The following is a 17,771-nucleotide window of genomic DNA, read 5'->3' as shown; positions in this document are numbered from 1 at the left end:
AGCCACCCACCTAGCGGGGAGTGCGGGCGTGGTGGCGGATTCCCTGTCCAGGAACGCTCCGTTGGAGACGGAGTGGTCCCTGGACGTGGAATCTTTCAAATGGATTTGCCGCCGGGTTCCGGGCCTCCAAGTGGATCTGTTCGCAACGGAGAGCAACTTCAAACTCCCTGTTATGTGGCTCCCAACCTGGACCCTCAGGCGTTCGCCATAGACGCAATGACAGTAGATTGGAACAATTGGGAGAAGATTTATCTTTTCCCCCAATAAACTTACTGCTGAAAGTTTTACACAAACTCAGGACATTCAAAGGTCAATTAGCCCTAGTAGCTCCTATTGGCCGAAGAGCAATTGGTTCCCTCTTCTTCAGGAACTGGGATTACGGAGTCTGCGGATCCCCAAGCCCATTCTGACTCAGACAGTACAAACCAAGACTGTGTCAGCTTCCTCAAGAATTCAGAATGCCCTAGTTTTATGGACTTTATAAAATTCGCAGCTCAAAAAGGAGCGAACATTGACCCTGTCAACACTCTGTTTTTAGAATCAGATAAGAGAGATTCTACTATTAGACAATATGATTCAGCAGTCAAAAAATTGGCCTCCTTCCTAAAAGCATCTGAAGCCAAAATCATGACAGCTAATTTAGGAGTTTCCTTCTTTAGATCATTGTTTGAAAAAGGCCTAGCTCCGGCCACTATTACCACAATCAAGTCAGCATTAAAGAAAGTTTTCTTTACGGCTTTAAAATCGACCTCACAGATTCCTACTTTTCATCTATCCCCAGAGCATGCGCTCGTCTGAGGCCAGTATCACGCCCACAGTCTGTTACGTGGTTTCTCAATGACGTCCTTAAGTTAGCATCAGAGATGGATAACTTTCATTGCTCTTATCAGGATCTGTTAAGGAAGACTTTGTTCTTGATTAGCTTGGCTTCAGGTGCTAGAATCTCAGAGCTATCGGCTCTCACTAGAGGTGATAATTATGTGAACTTCCTCCCATCTGGAGAGGTCCTCCTTTCCCCTGACCCTAGATTTTTAGCTAAGAACGAAGACCCACAGGACAGGTGGTCTCCTTGGAAGGTGGTGCCCCTTCCTCAAGACCAGTCTTTATGTCCAGTTTATACACTTAAATCTTACCTTTCAAGAACTCCACAGAGTAAGTCGGGTCCTCTTTTTTATCAGGGAGAAAGGTGGTACTCTTTCACTAAATGCTATAAGACAACAAATTTTATATTTCATTAAACAGGCCAACCCAGATTCAATCCCCAAGGTTCATGATATTCGAGCAGTTGCCACTTCTATTAATTACTTTCATAATATGGACTTTTCGGAGTTATCTAAATTTACGGGTTGGAAATCACCTCTAGTGTTTAAACGCCACTATTTAAAAAAACGCTCAAGCCCTGAAATTTTCTACCATAGCTGTGGGAAGTGTCATCTCCCCACCTTAGTTAATCATATCCTTGTCCTTTCCTTTCCCCCCCGCCCGCCTGCCTCATTTACTTTTCTGCTTATTCTCCTGGTTGATTATACCTCACTGCCTGGCTCCTCATATTGTTGTTTCTTGTACCTGTTGATGGAAAAAGCGTAATCTGAAATGCCATGATTGTTTCTCTTGTGGGGTACTGGACAGTTTTATTTGGTTCCATGTACCCCAGATGAATGTATATATTAATGTTGATTGATTTGTCTCTTACGTGTTTAGCCTAAGTTTACGTGTATAGTATTAAGGTTATATTTGCAGTTATTTTGTGCGCTTTTCATGTTTCATTTGCTTTAAGTAATTTTAAGGTTTTTTGGGGCTTTTTCTCCGTCGTGCAGGAACCTGCCCATGTTTCATAGTATTAAGTTCCTTAATGTGCCTTAGATTTAATATGCCTTAGTCTTAGTGTTCTTGCTACACGGAAGAGATTGCTTAATTAAAATTATTCTGGTAAAACTTTTGCCTTTTCTTCAGATTATCCTCAATTTCTTTTTCCTAGTAGTTGCAGCCTTGGCATGATTCTCTATCACGATTTCACCGGCTGACACGGGACTGGACTCAGAAAAGGGATTTTGACAGAGGAAAAATCTATTTCTGAGGAAGGTCCCGTGTCACCCGTGACCCTCCCTGAATTAAATAGTACTTTCCCCCCCTCTGGCACATGCCAAGTCTGGGGTTAGTGCTAGCATGGAATGAGGTAGGTGGCGCTGGTGTCGCCGTCCTGGCGGGTGTTTGGTGTGGGGGCTGTAACGGCTCACCGCTCTGTTCGGGGATTTTGATAAGGAGAGATCTTTCGGTAGGTTTCCGTGGTAGTGGTAATTCACTCACCCCTTCTTATACCGACGCCTTCCTAGAAGGCGCTCGACTGGGGTAGTAACCCCAGCTTTCCTGAAAGCTCTTTTTCTCTGGTATATCTAGCAAGGTTATACCTAGAAATTCGTGCTGTAATGGAATTTCACCGGGTGACACGGGACCTTCCTCAGAAATAGATTTTTCCTCTGTCAAAATCCCTTTTTTATGGAGGAATACTTATTTCCATGACATGCATCACCACTAGGGAATAAACCGACAACTACATTAATGAGAACTAGTTTCACATTGATATTACAAGGTCTTTTGGGATAAGATTGCATCCTCAAACAGAAAAAGCATCATAGCATTAGCCAGACTCACTGAGCAATGTTGTAAAAATCATCCATGAGATGTGGAGGGGGAGGTGGATCAGGTACAGTTAGGTGCTCCAGTGTAGGTTGGTCACATGTTGTAAGTGCAGCCAATCGAGCACGAAGAAGTTCATTTTCCTCTTGTAGATGGGCAATTTTGGATGATTCATCTCTGTAACTTGCTAGTGTAGGTAGCTCTATACTCTGTAAAATAAAGGAAAAATTATGTCAAGGAACTGTGTACTTTATCTTTCTTTACCCAAAAAATAATATAAAGATAATCACTGTACCATGAAGCAGAATAAAAACTTTCCAATAAAAATTATAACCACTACCAGTTAAATCTGTTTTACTAATATCTTACTACAAATAAAAGATGTTTCAATATAGACAATATCTTTTTTCAAAACAACTTTATTAGCATTATTACTTTATTAATGCACTGATCTTTACTGTAAGTGAAAAAATACAAAATATTTTACAAATTTTGTATTTTTTTCCCATTAATGAAACTGCATATGAAAGAAAGATTATAGTTGGGTTTCGGTTTACGTCTGAGATCGGTTCCTACGAAAAGGATGTAACCCGATTTTGTCTGTAAGTCAGAATTTAAGCAGACGTAATGACATGAAATGGTAAAAGTACAAAAATAAATAATAGAGAAAACAACTCCTAAGCATACATACACTAAAAGGGTATATTATCCTTACAGTAAATAAAAAGAAACACTTCCTTACCTTTATCCTGTGGTTGGCTTGCATAGGCAGTCCCCGGTTAACGGCTGGCTCAGTTAATGGCGATCCGGTTTTATGGCGCTTGTCTAGCGACGAAAATCGGCAATTTTCAGAGCCGAAAATCACCGACTACCACTTATCGGCGCCGATAATTGGGTATTGGCGCCCATAAATACCTAACAGAGGCGCCGGTAACCAAAAATCGGCGCTTTTCGGCGCCGATAAGCCCCAAAATTAGTCGAAAAAGCGCGAAAATCGCCTACTTTCGGTTAGCAGCGATTTTCGGTTATCATCACACCCTCAGAACAGAACCCTGCCGATAACCAAGGACTAAGCCTATACTAGGCATTAAAAAGGAGGGTGAGACAGGCTTGACCAGGTTACTGGGTGGAAGAAGGTGCTGGAGATGCTGGGGCAAGTGAGTCTGGAGAGGCAGAACCTGCAGAAGGTGCTGGAGATACTGGGGCAGGGTCGTCTAGTTCTGCAGAACCTGCAGAAGATGCTGGAGATACTAGAGTCAAGTTCTTGTCCTTATCAGTTACCCTGAAAGCCATAGCAAATGTCCTTCTGAGGTAGTAGGCCTTGAAAGAAGCAATGACATCTTGGGCCATAGGCTTTAAAAGGGAAGTGGCATTAGGTGGAAGGAAAACCACCTTGACATTTTAGGATGAAAGTCATCCAATTGGGCAGGGTGACCAGGGGCATTGTCCGGTACCAGCAACACCTTAAAGAGGAGCCCCTTTTAGCACAGTACTCCTTCACTTCTGGAAATAAATAGTTGGTAACGTCCTCAAATATCTCAAGTGTCACCCATGCCTTCTTGTTGGATTTCCAAGAGCCCTTCAATGCTCTTGGATTCTCTGCAAGATACACCAACATAGGCCTCAGCTTGAAATCACCAGCAGCATTAGCCCCAAGAAGCAAAGTCATTTTCACCTTGCTGACTTTGTGGCCTGGTGCTGCCTTCTCCTCCTTGGCAATGTGCGTTCAGGTAGGCAAGTATTTCCAGAACAAAGCTGTCTCATCTACATTAAACACCTCTTCAGCACAGGAACCCCTCTCCCTGATTACTTCAGCCAATGCACTAGGAAATTCACTTGCTGCTTTCTCATCACCACTAGGAGTTTCCCCTTGTACCTTAAGGTTATGTAAATTTGCACAGGCCTTAAACTGCATGAACCAACCTTCGCCAGCCCCAAATTCTTCACTCCAACTCCCTTCCCCTTTTCTCTTTTCAAGGTTTCAAACAAGCTTTTAGCCTTCTCCTGGATCAACATTAGGCTAACTGGGATACGGCATTGATGCTGGTATTCCAGCCAAAGCACTAATAATTGCTCCATCTCAATAATGAGAGCACTATGCTGCTTTGTAATCACAGTTGATTTCATAGAAGCAGCTCCTTCACATGTTCAAGTAGGTGCTTTTTTTATCTTTAATGATCGTCGACACAGTTGCACGACTAAACCTAAGCGAGCGGCTGATATTCGACGGTCTTTCACCCTTTTCAGATCGTTTTATTATATCAACTTTCACTTCCATGGAGATGGCTTTTCTTTTCTTCATAGCACTGGCATCAGAAAAGTCTGCCTTACACTTGGGAGCCATAATGTAATTAAAAAAGTTCCCAAAAAAGCAACGCAAATGAGAGAGAGCAAACGTAGCACAATTCAAGATGGCATAACGCGAGTGAGTAACCAATGCCGTCTTCCCCCTATTCTGCTGTGAGATGACATTATTCATCAGTTCCACACGCAAACTAGTTCCCCATGAAGTTTGAATTTACGTCTGAATGACGTAACAAGAATTCTTTAATAACTTTATTGGAGATTGTGAGACGTAACCATGAAATGACGTAGGTCGAGGACAGCGTAAACCGAGAACCTACTACATTAGTTTAGAGCTATCTGCACTGACATATAGAAAATCAAAATGCAGCGTATCTATAAGACTTTGCTGATTTGAGAGTAAAGCTTTAAGATAGAAGAATGAGAAATGTTACCAATAGGGAAATTATAAATGTTATAAATGCATACCTGTCCAGCACGTGACAGCTCATTCACTGTTCCTCTGCCTGCTGACCATCTTGGTCTTTTACAGTTATAAGATTCAAGAAAAAATATGTCTAAATCAGAAATTTAAATATTAGTAAAGGAATGAGGTGGTAACTCAACTGTACATTACCTGAAAGACAACTGCCAAGAAGTTATGAAGAGATACCAGAAGAGTATCTTGCCAATGTCTTGTGAAATACATTGCAAAGGATGGATTTTCTTCTACTCCTTTCAGGTAGGGTAGAACTGCAAGGAAATAAGTTATTATCAATACAGAGATCTTGATGACGGTATGCATATAATATACACACAAAACCTAAGGTACGAATAATAGATTTACTAAAGCTATCATGTTCTCAGTAAAAAATGGAAATAAATACACCAAATTATCATTACACCTTAGACCATGCTAATGCAACTAATATTTAAACAACTTCTGAATAATTTTTCATACTTCTTCACATGTACAACCCGCCCACTGTGAATGATATCCTGGTAATATAAGAAGGATACTGGTGATAAGAAAACACATTTAGTGAAACTGCATGTCATCACTGGTTGCAGCACTAGATCAGGTCTTTTTGGTCAAGGAAAATGAAAGGCCTTTCTGCTTGTTCAAAACGATAGTCTTGCTGTTCTTGATGTTTGAGAATTCTGCTAGTTCCAAGGAAGATACTCATTGTACTGAAGAGCAATTCCTTCTCAAGCTTTATCGCAATAACTGTTCAGACAACAGCTTTTCATTGTCACTTTCAATCAAGTTGGAGTCATTGCCTAAAACAATCCAGCAGCAACATAACACTCATTCAGAACTCATCTTACTTCATAACACTGGGCAAGGGAACTAGCTGAATCCCACAAAATGGGGTGGCACATTCAAGACCACGTGAAACTGATCAACTTGTGGACCCAAATAACTGTCTTGAAGCTATGTCCTGAGGATGCAAAAGTGGCTGTGGCAAGCCCTATGCTTGCTGGACATTTTGGTTATATTGTACACCTATGTACAGCCAATGTAAATGTAAAATCTTTACAAACACTGCAGATGTTTGCATCCTTTCATTTGATATAATAAAAGCATATGTTTTGTAAAAGTTTATTCTTGAACCAAATTGATCTTATTTGTTAACGACTGTTGAATTAAGCTCTAAAAATATTTTCTTGGGATTTTAATGTTACTTAAAGAGATAATTTTGAACTACTTGAAGGAAAAGTCAGCTTCATCAATTTTTTTTCTCTTTCCTTTTAATATTTACACTGATATTCTTAGTCTGCTTATAATCTCTTGTAACTGAAATGATCTTTTTCCAAACTTAACCTAACCCAGGGGGAATGCCAACAGGATAAGATAAGGAAGTATCATTCCTCAAACTTTTCTTGTACATATTCCAGACCTCTCTTGGCCTGCCTTCACCCCAGCGTCAGATATACCTCTAAGACTCCTTCTACAGGAAGATCAGAAAGTATGTAGGATTTTTCCACTTGGGCTATGAATTCACTGAATGACTTGTCCTCTCCTGAACCAAGCGATTACATGAATCATGGCACTCCTGGTATCCTCTGTGGAACACATGAAAACAAAGTGCAACAAAGATTCAAGCCCAGTTACTGTACTTACCACTGCTGAGATAATGGTAACAAGAATACAAAACTAACATTCACAAACAATAATCTAAAAGTAGTAATGCCAACACGTACAGTCCATTAGCGAATATAGCAAATCAAATAAAATAATGACAATACACATTTTAATCTATAAAGAAGGAAAATATTTGCAGCTCATTAGCACTATCTGCATCTTCTAACTTATCATTCAAAGCACATTATTTTGATGGACATGACTTACATTTCATAAAGTATATGAAGTATAGAACTTGATCATCAATTAAGACAAAGGGATTATGAAGTGGGAGCAAATTTTAGTCAAAAGAGCTTATTACACTTAGTGACTTTTATGAAAAAGCTCATTAAGTAATAGTAGCATCTGGCAGGTGAAACAGGGTACTACCTCAGCGATGAGAGGTATCATTCATTGGTAACCACCTGTTTCCTAGTTTAAGGTATTATCAAGCTCTCGATTACCTCAACCTTAACTGGGCAAACGGTTGCAGATACTATAACTACAGATGGAAACTTACTGAACCATTCTCGCCACTCAGCTTGGCTTTGTAGCTCTGGGGCCATCCTCTCGAAAAATTCTGTTAGTTTTTCTGGCTTGTTTGTCTGTACTATATTTACAATGTACAAACGCAAGATGCTGGTTTCTAGCTTCCTTACACCTGGAAAAGATAAAACACCACAGAGTAAGAACAAGCTACTGTAACTCTCACAACCTTGTAGTTTCATCTTCATCGTCAAAATATCCAGAACCTTCACCTAAGACTGAATTCGTGCTGTAATGGAATTTCACCGGCTGACACGGGACTGGACTCAGAAATGTACTGTACATTATTTATGCATTGGCAAAAAACCCTTGTCAAGTGAAGGGTCCTTTTTGAACTCTACATAAAGTCTAAGCTATAAACAATAGTGTAACTTTCATTAAGAATTCTAAGTTGCCCCTAGATGAATATTTACTTCATTTAATAAAATTTTATTTTAACAAAGTTAACAATGTAAAAAAAGAATTTAATAAATGCTTACTTTTCAGATATTATAGAGACAGGGTATTTCAATGAACATGTTTTGGGTCTTCTTATTACAAATAAATCCTAAACTTCTGAAAAAGAGTTTAATGCTTCCTGGCAATACAATACAAGTGTATGTGTTATTATAAAATACAAACCACTACCTTTACCAAGCCAATAATTTTGGTAGAGATGGGACAGCAACTACGACTTTTCCAAGAATCTTTTTTCTCCAAAGGTAGATGAACATTTTACTAATTTTTTGTCCTCATTAATCTGCACAAAGATTCAGTCCCCAATGTTCATCTGCTCCAACAGTAATTTTTCATTCATCTTACATTTTTCCTTTTTAACAATGTTGGATGTTGGTGTTCTTCTTCCTACTCACTGTTGTACTTCTACGGAATAATTTTGTAGCCAGTACTGTAGTACCTTCTTGCATCTTTGTAATTACGTGCATATGTGTTTTATAGTGCCTGCTGAGAGTTTGAACAGCAACAAAAACTAGACAAAATCTGGAACTCCAGAAGTGCTCATACTCCAGCAAACCACTGCCTTAGACAGCCTTGCTAATTCAGTTCAAAATGGCTGACCATACATATACAGTAGTTAAACAAAAAAGATTATCCTGTTACTGCATTTCCCTTTGATGAAACTTGTTTAAATATATATATCCATTCTCTCACTTTCTGTGGTCTGCTTCTTTTGTTTTGCTTTGTGATTCCTAATAGTCATTTCTTTCTCTTACTTAGCTCACTGGTGGTTGATTGCTCTCCAAAACCTATTGTTGTTTACAACATGTATGATATAATTTCAGTCAGCTTGAGGGGATTGTTAAATGAATATTTTAAAAATGTTCTCTGCCAAAATAAAATGGATAGTCGAATGAATTTCCTGAAAAATGTTACAGTATTTTCATAATAGAATCAAGTTTCATATATACTTACCAAGTGATTACATACCTAATAGTTTCAACTTGCACAGCAGCTTAAATTTTGAAATTCTTGGAAGTGCTTCTATTGTTTTAGTGTATGTGACTAGCACTGCCCACTTTTGGGGAAGAGCTCAATTCGTTTGTGCCCTACGTCCATGTGAGGGGAGGAGGGAGGGCTCTGATCCTGTAATTACTTTGTAAGTATATATGAAACGATTTTATTATGGAAATAACATTTTCATATAAGTACCTTACCAAGTAACTACTGTACATAGCTGAATCCCACATTGACAGGAGGTGGGATACATGGATTAATCTACTCCGAAACATACAGTAATGGTAATGAATTTGAAATAGAAAAGTAGCTAGCATTGATAAAATGCTTGTTGTAACCTTACCAGGTAAGAGAGCTACTGCAGGAAGATACTGCCTGTAGTTAGTGCTCATCTTAACCCGTAGTGGAGTGTTGCATAGCCATGGAGCGCCTCAACGTAAGTGGGAGCTTTGCAGTGAAGGAGTTTTCCAATGGCTGGCAAAGCATCTATAAGTGCCCTTGCCCTAGGCACAGTGCCACATAAAACATAGCCAGACAACGCTGTCACCTACGCAAATAAAAACCATCACCCATCCACTAAAAAAATGGTGGGTACTCCAGGTACATGGTACCCCTAGGCTCCCAAAGACTAGACATCCTAGATCAAGGCGAAGAGATATAGGATAGAAGGACTACCTCTTATGCTTCGTCCCCCAACACCATGCCAGCCACTGAAAATGGACCCAGGGTATAGTACAGTACTGCATTTCTTGAACACTGTTTCCACTTCACGTCAATAATGTGTCACAAAAATTGATTTACACTTCCAATATGTGGATTGTAGAATTGTAGAGATAGACAAGTTATGTCTAAGAGTCAAAGCGGTAGTGACAGCTCTAATCTCGTGGGCTCTAACTTTAAGAGCATGTAAAAAATCCTCTTGAATCATCAAGTGCATCTCGGAGATAAGGTCTCTTAAAAAGAATGACAGTGCATCCTTGGAAAGTGGTCTGGAAGGTATTACTGTACCTATCCAGGTACAGTAATACCTCAATGCTCTTACAGATCCCCAAGAGAAAACAAAGCAGCCAGTTCATGGGAGCCGTCCCTGATGGCTTTGTCTGCACATGAAAGGACACCAAGCCAGTCTGAAGAAAAGTCCCCAGCCAGGTCGCAACAGTCCTCGATCTTCTAGGCAAGTGCTCCTATTGTCCAGTCTAAAAAACGTAAAACTTTGAAAATTTTAAAAATGTTCTTCACCAGATGATCGAGCTCCATTGATGAGAACATGATCTTCGCAGACGCGAAAGCCAATCTGCAAGATGAATCAATAAGGCCAGAGAGGTCCCCCTGGGAGGAGGCAGCAACTCCCAAAGAAGGAGCTTCTCCGGTGGTGTAAGAGAGGTACCTCCTACGTGAAAGGCGAGAGGGAGGGGAACAGAAGACAGCCTTGCCTTGCTCCCTCTTCTCTGAGAGCTGTACTCCAATCTCACTTAAGGCTTTCCTTGAAGAGGAGGAGAGAACCACCTTGGGAAGCCTGGAACTCTTGTCAGGCTGGTTCCTCATCATGAAAGTACATGCAGGAGAAGCTGGGGCAGCTGGAATGAAGAAAGTCGGGAAGCTGACCAAAAAATATCTGAGGAGAGCTGCATAAGCCCCTCAGGCAAGTGCTCCAACTGTCCAGCAAGATGCACCTGAGTCTGTAAGCAATTTTAATCCTCAGAGGCAAATGCCTTCACCAAAGAGGGCTAACCTAGGTATAACAAGTAGATCTGGTAGGATTATTAAACCACCAAGACGACTTAATCTTTAAGATAGGCCATTTATTTACATATTGATATTTCTTAATTGAATTTATTATGCTATTGTTTTTGGAATATGGGGGAGGAATGTTATATATTTGTTTAGTTCCTCATGATATTACGTTTTCCTTTATTCTGTTATGTTCCATTTGCTATGATAAGAGACCTGAATAAAGCATTGTAAAGACGGTAGCCCATGTTTAAATACCATCCTACGTAGCCTAGGGGAATCTTGATTTATATTGCCTTTCATCTGGCTCCAGATGCAATAGCCAGGGTCTGAAGCAGACTTGCATACTATCTCATTTTTTCCAGTATACCGTACAGTGTTCGACATTCCTTGAGTATAACCTGGGGAATGACCTACAGATTTCTCTTCCCAAATGGATGGCATTTTTCAACTAACACATACAGTACAGTACTACTGGTGTTATACCACTAAATCCTGTTTCTAAGATTATGGACACAGTGATTTTTTAGAACATTCTAAATACCTTCAAAAAGAAAAATTATCCAATATGATCCTAGTTAAATTTACCGGACACTGTACAGCATTCTTAAACAATCATTTACAGTACACCTAACACCAGACACAGTATATCTGCAGCAAATATTATTCATATACTGTACTGTATAATCTTTGATGTAAAAGCATACTTACATGGCAATAAAGTATGAGGAAGACGAGTGAATATTCTTCGGTCAAGATGTCCCCATAATTCTCTTAAGCCTGTTAAGTCATATGTCTGAATGTGAGTGAGAACCTGGTCAACCAAACGATCAACCTGCAAATGGAAAAATGGTAAAGTATGCAGTTCTTAGTTCCGTAGACTATCCTGTAAAAATCTCTAAACCATACATGATTATTCAGTGCCCATGATATACAGCATAAGGTATACCCGCTGTTAATCTTTACAGAAGTAATACAAAAACGACTCAAAAATAGTTTGACTGAGAAGCTGACAAGGTTTGCAAGGTAAATCTGGGTGGAGGAGATAAAAGGAATTGTCGTTCCATTGTACACGGGTAAAGGCGACAGTGGCAAGTGCAAGAAATAAACGGCACTACACTGCACAGTATACCAGGGAAGATGCATGGTAAGGGTATGACTGAGTAAAATGGCTGACAGAAGTTGATTAGTGAAGATCAATGGGAGTTTAGACAAGGAAGATAGTGTGTCAATCAATTTTTTTTGTAAACTCCAATGTGATAAGTTTGAAAGTACTGTATATCGAAAAAGCTGTATGTGGCATATATAAATCTGGAAAAAGCTATAAGTGGCATGTAGGAACCAAAAAAAGCTTATGATAGACTCGACGTCGAAAATGTATGGTATACAGTACAAGACACGTTATTAAGACTGATTAAAAATTTCTGAGATTGAAGTGAATTGATTTATGAACTTTAGGACTATGGCACTTCCAGCCACTGGGCACTTAAAACTGTGGAAAGAGAGAGTTGGAGTGGTTGGACAGCAAGATAATGAGATCCAGAAAATAACGGAAATGCAATAAAGATCTAAAGGTGGAACTCAGAGAAAACCTCACAATTGCACTATGAAGTAATACTCAGAAAGGAAGTGGGAACAGAGGTAAAGTAAAAGACTAAAAAGTGGGTGCAGCTAGAGGCAAAAGGTATGCTGCAAACAACCTTTAGCAATGCCTACAGTCCTAACCAAGCCGCCCACCCCTCCCCCTGCCCCAATGGGGTGATTGTGAGAAGCATGTTAGTACAGTATATGTATCACGGGAGAGTAACTGGTATGTTGTGATAAAAGTGGGTCTAAATCCAGGGTCATTTATGTCCTCACGGCTGCTCAATTTCTCTAGGATGGAGTGATGCAATAAGTCTGAGAAACGACAGCAGATGTAAGTGCAACATTGTGAGATAAGGAAATAAGTTGTGAATGGATTGTGGAATAGTAGATTTTTGCAGATGATACATTGCAAAGATGGGAGAATGAAGAGAAACTGCAGAAACTTGTAAAATACTTTGAAAGTGTTAGCAACAGGAAAAAGTTGAGAGTAAATCTGAGCAAGAGTAAGGTTATGAGGATAAATCGAAACCAAGAAGAGGGAGCAATGAATGTTCATAGGTACTATGGTGAATAAATGGATCAGTTGATTTATATATAAATATAAATCATCCAATAAATATATTGGTTGATGGTAGGATCTGAGAAGTAAGCCACAGAACAGGTGAAGCAAAAAAGTTATCAGAGCATGTGCAAAATACTGAGAAAATTTGTATTGCCAGTGATGGACAAAGTGGGAAAGTATGAAAGGATTGCTGGACGCTGAATGCAAATGAAGGGTTGAAGCTGAAATGAACTGTTTGTATGGATAATGATAGACTACTGGAGTATATGATTCAAAAGTGGTAGGGGGAAGTATGAGAGGAAGGCCTTAAGAAAAGTTGGAGAGGTAAGGTGAAAAAGTGTTAGTAAGGAAGGGACTAAATATCTAAAAAGTGTGAGAATAAAAGGTACACATACATATAATCATTTTAGAAGAAAAACAATCAAACTATTGACGGGTTGATCATGTAGCAACAACTAAGCCACAATGCACTTTAAAGAGACTTATATACTAGCATGGAAGGTTGTGTAGAGGTGAAATACAACAATTAATAACACAACTGACGAGTCTGACATTCTTTTTCATTGGAAATGTTTAGTTAACTTACAACAAATCCCCTTTGTTTAATAATAGTGAAGGACCAGAATGGGAACCATGGTTAGGGTAGGCTTAGGGAGGCCGAGAAAGAGGAAGATGAGAACAATTAACCAAAGGTATGTAAGCAAATAAAATCTCTCTGTGATTAATGGCTCTCTAGGTCAGATTAGGGGGGGGGTTATATGGAATGTGTAGCCCTAGGTTTTGAATGGTTAGGTTAATAAGCATCTATTTTTACTAATTTTCATATTGCCCTATCCAAAATCCCAATTCCCTACTGCAGACCCCATTATTCTTTGACATAGGGAGATGGAAAGAGGTTTCAATTGACTGACTGGGTATCTCCAAATGAAATGGATGTCATATTCATCAAAATCACAACAAGCAACATCAGAAAAACTACATTTCACATTCACCCTGCATTATAATTTATATTTTGAAGTAATATTTATTATAAAAAACTCCAGGTCAGGTAGGATGCGGTGTCTATGGGCAAGTTTGGCTAGTTAAGATGTATACCATATGTACCACTGCCAAATTTTTTAGCTAAGGTTAATGGTCCAACGGTAAGGTAGGATGCTGCATCCTTCATTGTTTGAATTTGTTCCTCTAATTATAATCGCCATAATTTTTTTACTTTTGTCTTCATGTTTTTTAAGGTATGCAGTTTTCAATGATTACTCCCATGAATGATATATTTTCAAAGCTGCATCTTTCGTTTTCAGCATCACTGCTGTTGACAATAGAACCAGTTACCTACATATACTGTCGATTAATTTATTAATTTTAAGTTGTTAGACGTAATGGAAGAGGGAAAATGAAAATGAATTATTGTCCCATCACTGACTGGTAAAGGCGACAGTATCCACGAGATGTGCACTCAGAAAAATATAGGTTAGAATTAATCTACGAAGCTTATACCTTACATATTGAGCAAGAAAATGTCATTCATTAGCGGAAAATATGACGAGGGCCGTTAAAAACAAACATGCCCCATACCCAAACCTAAAGCTATATCACACTCTCCCGAATTCATCGGTAAAATGTACGGAACTCGGAACCTTTGCCTGACAGCTTTGCCTTAAGGTAGGTTAGTCCAGCGCTTCTCCTCTACTTACCCTAAACCCTTTGTCTTTGTCGGCCTTGAGGTCACTGTCCAACGACCTTAATGTGAAACTGAAACCGCGGAAAAGTAGATATTCCTTCACCAACTCGTCTAAATACTGAATGTGTGACATTGTTTATGTCCATCAGCTGATCATCTGTCAATTATGGTTCTGGGAGGCCTAAACGAGGTGCGTTAAGGTTAGGGGGCGTTTATTGTTGTTATGAATTCGCCATTGTAATTATTTTTTTTTTTACTTGTAATGTTTCTTGGTGTTCAGCGGGTTTAGCAACGACTGACACATTTCTTAAGTCAATTTGCCACAGGCACACACACACACGTAGATGACGGTATAGTTTAAGTATACATAGATATAGTCTAAGTATGCATGGATATCATATTGCAAGAAGCTGTCTCGCAGACGCTAAATTTTCAAATGAGGTAATCTCTCTTTTACTGTATCTTTATTCTTTTGATAGGATTAAGTAGTTTGATTAGCTGCATAACGTGTGGAATGTGACGTTCTTGTGCACGTCCTTCTTTCCTCCAGTAATTGTGCTCCCTATCGATCACTTCGCAATCCTAACAGTTTTTGTGGGGGGGGGGAATTTAACTTATTTAATTCTGACACTCTGTAATCACATAAATGGAGCCAACTCTCTCAATATTCCGTTAGAACGATTCCCAATACTGGTTCTCTTTAACTGGTATTTAGTGATACTAAAAAGAGCAAATCAACTATGGGGAAGGTGAATGAGATTTGGGAATCGAGTAGACTGAAATTACAAGTGAAAGTAAAATTATACATTAATCTAGCACGATCTAGATTGCTATACGGTACCTCATGTTACAACCGAGAAGCCATTTTTTACAAGATTTTTCATTTTGTGAATAAAGGTTCAAGATGCGTCACAAAAGCCCAGTGGCTTGGCAGAGCGAGATTTAATTATACCACATATAGGAACTCGTGGAAGTTCTACATGTAGATGACATCATGACGAAAGGGAGATGGTGATAAATTTGAACATGTCCTTCGCTTTAATTCGTAGAGAATAGTAGGAGACAGAGGTCTTGGCTGGGTTCCCGTATAGCCAGGAAGAGTTGGAAGGTCCAGACTTTCTTGGACGAGAAATATGAAAAGAGAGCGAAGGATGAGTGGGTATTTGTGGAAGTCGAATCACAAGAAAGGCATGGGTAGCAGAATTTCACAGAGGCTCTATGCACTGCATGGGGTTGAAGGCAGTGGCCGTGGTAATGATGCAACATTTCTGCATAGCGCATTCATAGAGGAAGGACACTAGCCCCATCTGGACAGGACATCATCCTAATTCCGGAACTAAGGTTTTAAAAGGACTGATCTTAGGAACGAGAGGTCAGAGATATACCTAGACACAGTCGAGACACAGCCCTCTCCCTTGCTTTCCAGCCTTCCTCAGAGTGCCATGCCCCTCCACTAGAACCACCTTGCTGGGCCTCAGTCTTCCTACCAGTTAGCTCCCCTTAAGTCCTCCTCCAACGCCATTTCTACGCCGAAACCACCTCTTCTACAAGGTAAAGTGCTCTGTTTACAAAGGTTCTTTCATTCAGTCACATAGTTTGAATTCTCTCATTGAACTTCCTACTTCATTTTCAAGTGCCAGTGTTTAAAATCAGCCTCGCCTTAGCCAGTGTAGTGTTAAGTAAATTCCAGTGTGCGAATGACTACATAGAGTTGAGTGTTCAAGGTATCTTTGGCACCTTCTGTGTGCCGCCTTGTCCTATGCTTATTTCACTGTGCCCCCACTGGCCTTTAATTCGTAAATCTCTCCGTTACAGAGGAAGTGTTGGCAGTGGGACCCTTCCTTGATTATGCCTTGCACGTCGTGAACCCCACGATGCCCGTATCAGCATAGCCATAGAGGCGGACATATCTTCAAAGCGTTCGTTTGAACATAGCCCGGTGTTTTACTTAATTCCCAGGCCTTACGTGACTGCTTAAAGTTCATTTCATCTTCTGATTGTTTGCTAATGTAAATATATGTAATTTTAAAACTTATCCAAATTTCTTTACTTACAAAACTGTCTTGTGAACAGAGCCCTCAGCTCAGTAAAACCCCCTTTTTTCTTTGTATATTATGATTACCTGAAGCACCTGCAGTTAGAACTGACGAATATGATGTGGTAAGTAAACACACATTCTAGAACCAGCCCATGGTAAGCATTCCCCAGGTTAAAATCATCAATATATATATATATATATATATATATATATATATATATATATATATATATATATATATATATATATATATATATATATATATATATATATATATATATATATATATATATATATATATATAGTGTGTGTATATGTGCGTAATTGTTTTACTTTTTATATTTTTTCGTAAATATTAAGCCACATTATATCGTTTAATATCAAGTTAACTATTGAAAATATATATATATATATATATATATATATATATATATATATATATATATATATATATATATATATATATATATAGTTGAGAGTAAGTTCAATAATGCACGTAGTTTTTGACATTCTTAAGCATGTTCCATTAGTCCACTCCCCCTTCATTAAGCTCTTTTCCAATGCAACCAACGTTTCTAATAGTCGCCAATTAGGAATTTCACTCGAATAAATGAGTGAAATTCCTAATTGGTGACTCATTCCTGTAAAGTTACAACCTTATATACTTACTCTTAGTGGAACCCTTGTGCCTATTGCGCTTTTCTTCATAAGATATTGCAGTTATCTAATATTCTCCGGCCCATCTCTAGAACAATCATTAACTGCCAACTTCAAACACGAGATCTTTGCGGCCATCACCTCTAGCTTCGGGCCCCTGTGGGACGCTCAGTCTCTTTCGCCATCTACTGAATTTCTCAGGTATCTCATTGTCAAGGCAATAGACATACATACCGGAGACTCGTCCCTCCCTTGCCATTCCCCCACCATATGGCCGCTCTGGAAGCCCTCCTGACTTAATGCAAGAGGGAGGATACTGCAAAAAACTCCTCCGACGCTGAGTAGCCTGCCTACCACGGCGATGACGTTGCCCGGGGTGGAGGCTAGGGTATGCACTCAGACCGTTGTGTCCATGGGAAATGAATATTTCTATTAATTTTTCCTGGAATTATTATACACTGTATGTTAATTT

At 39.3% G+C, this 17,771-nt stretch overlaps 1 protein-coding gene and 1 long non-coding RNA gene across 4 annotated transcripts in view; one reads left to right on the top strand and one right to left on the bottom strand.

The window, feature by feature from the left end:
• The window catches only part of LOC136848841 (WD repeat-containing protein 91), a 40,391-nt gene extending 22,893 nt beyond the window's left edge, over nucleotides 1-17,498 (bottom strand). Inside the window, exons 1-5 of one of the 3 annotated variants that reach the window (XM_067121624.1) lie at nucleotides 17,312-17,498; nucleotides 11,486-11,609; nucleotides 7,566-7,706; nucleotides 5,558-5,673; nucleotides 2,653-2,846 (exon numbers count right to left, since the gene is read on the bottom strand). In XM_067121624.1, coding sequence (XP_066977725.1) covers nucleotides 2,653-2,846; nucleotides 5,558-5,673; nucleotides 7,566-7,706; nucleotides 11,486-11,609; nucleotides 17,312-17,350 — 614 coding nt within the window. In that variant the 5' untranslated portion in view covers nucleotides 17,351-17,498. Of the gene's footprint in view, nucleotides 1-2,652; nucleotides 2,847-5,557; nucleotides 5,674-7,565; nucleotides 7,707-11,485; nucleotides 11,610-14,617; nucleotides 15,042-17,311 lie in introns of those variants that run through there. The other 2 variants (XM_067121622.1, XM_067121623.1) reach the window with 2 other exon arrangements.
• On the top strand, nucleotides 16,025-16,639 carry LOC136848842 (uncharacterized). The gene is made up of 2 exons (XR_010856153.1): nucleotides 16,025-16,155; nucleotides 16,420-16,639. It is a non-coding gene; the product is annotated as an uncharacterized lncRNA (long non-coding RNA).
• Nucleotides 17,499-17,771: the final 273 nt, after the last annotated feature.

This window comes from Macrobrachium rosenbergii, chromosome 19 (genome assembly GCF_040412425.1).
Source record: "Macrobrachium rosenbergii isolate ZJJX-2024 chromosome 19, ASM4041242v1, whole genome shotgun sequence".
NCBI classification, from domain to species: domain Eukaryota; kingdom Metazoa; phylum Arthropoda; class Malacostraca; order Decapoda; family Palaemonidae; genus Macrobrachium; species Macrobrachium rosenbergii.
Note: the sequence above shows the minus strand (reverse complement) of the source record. Positions and strands in the feature narration are given on the sequence as shown.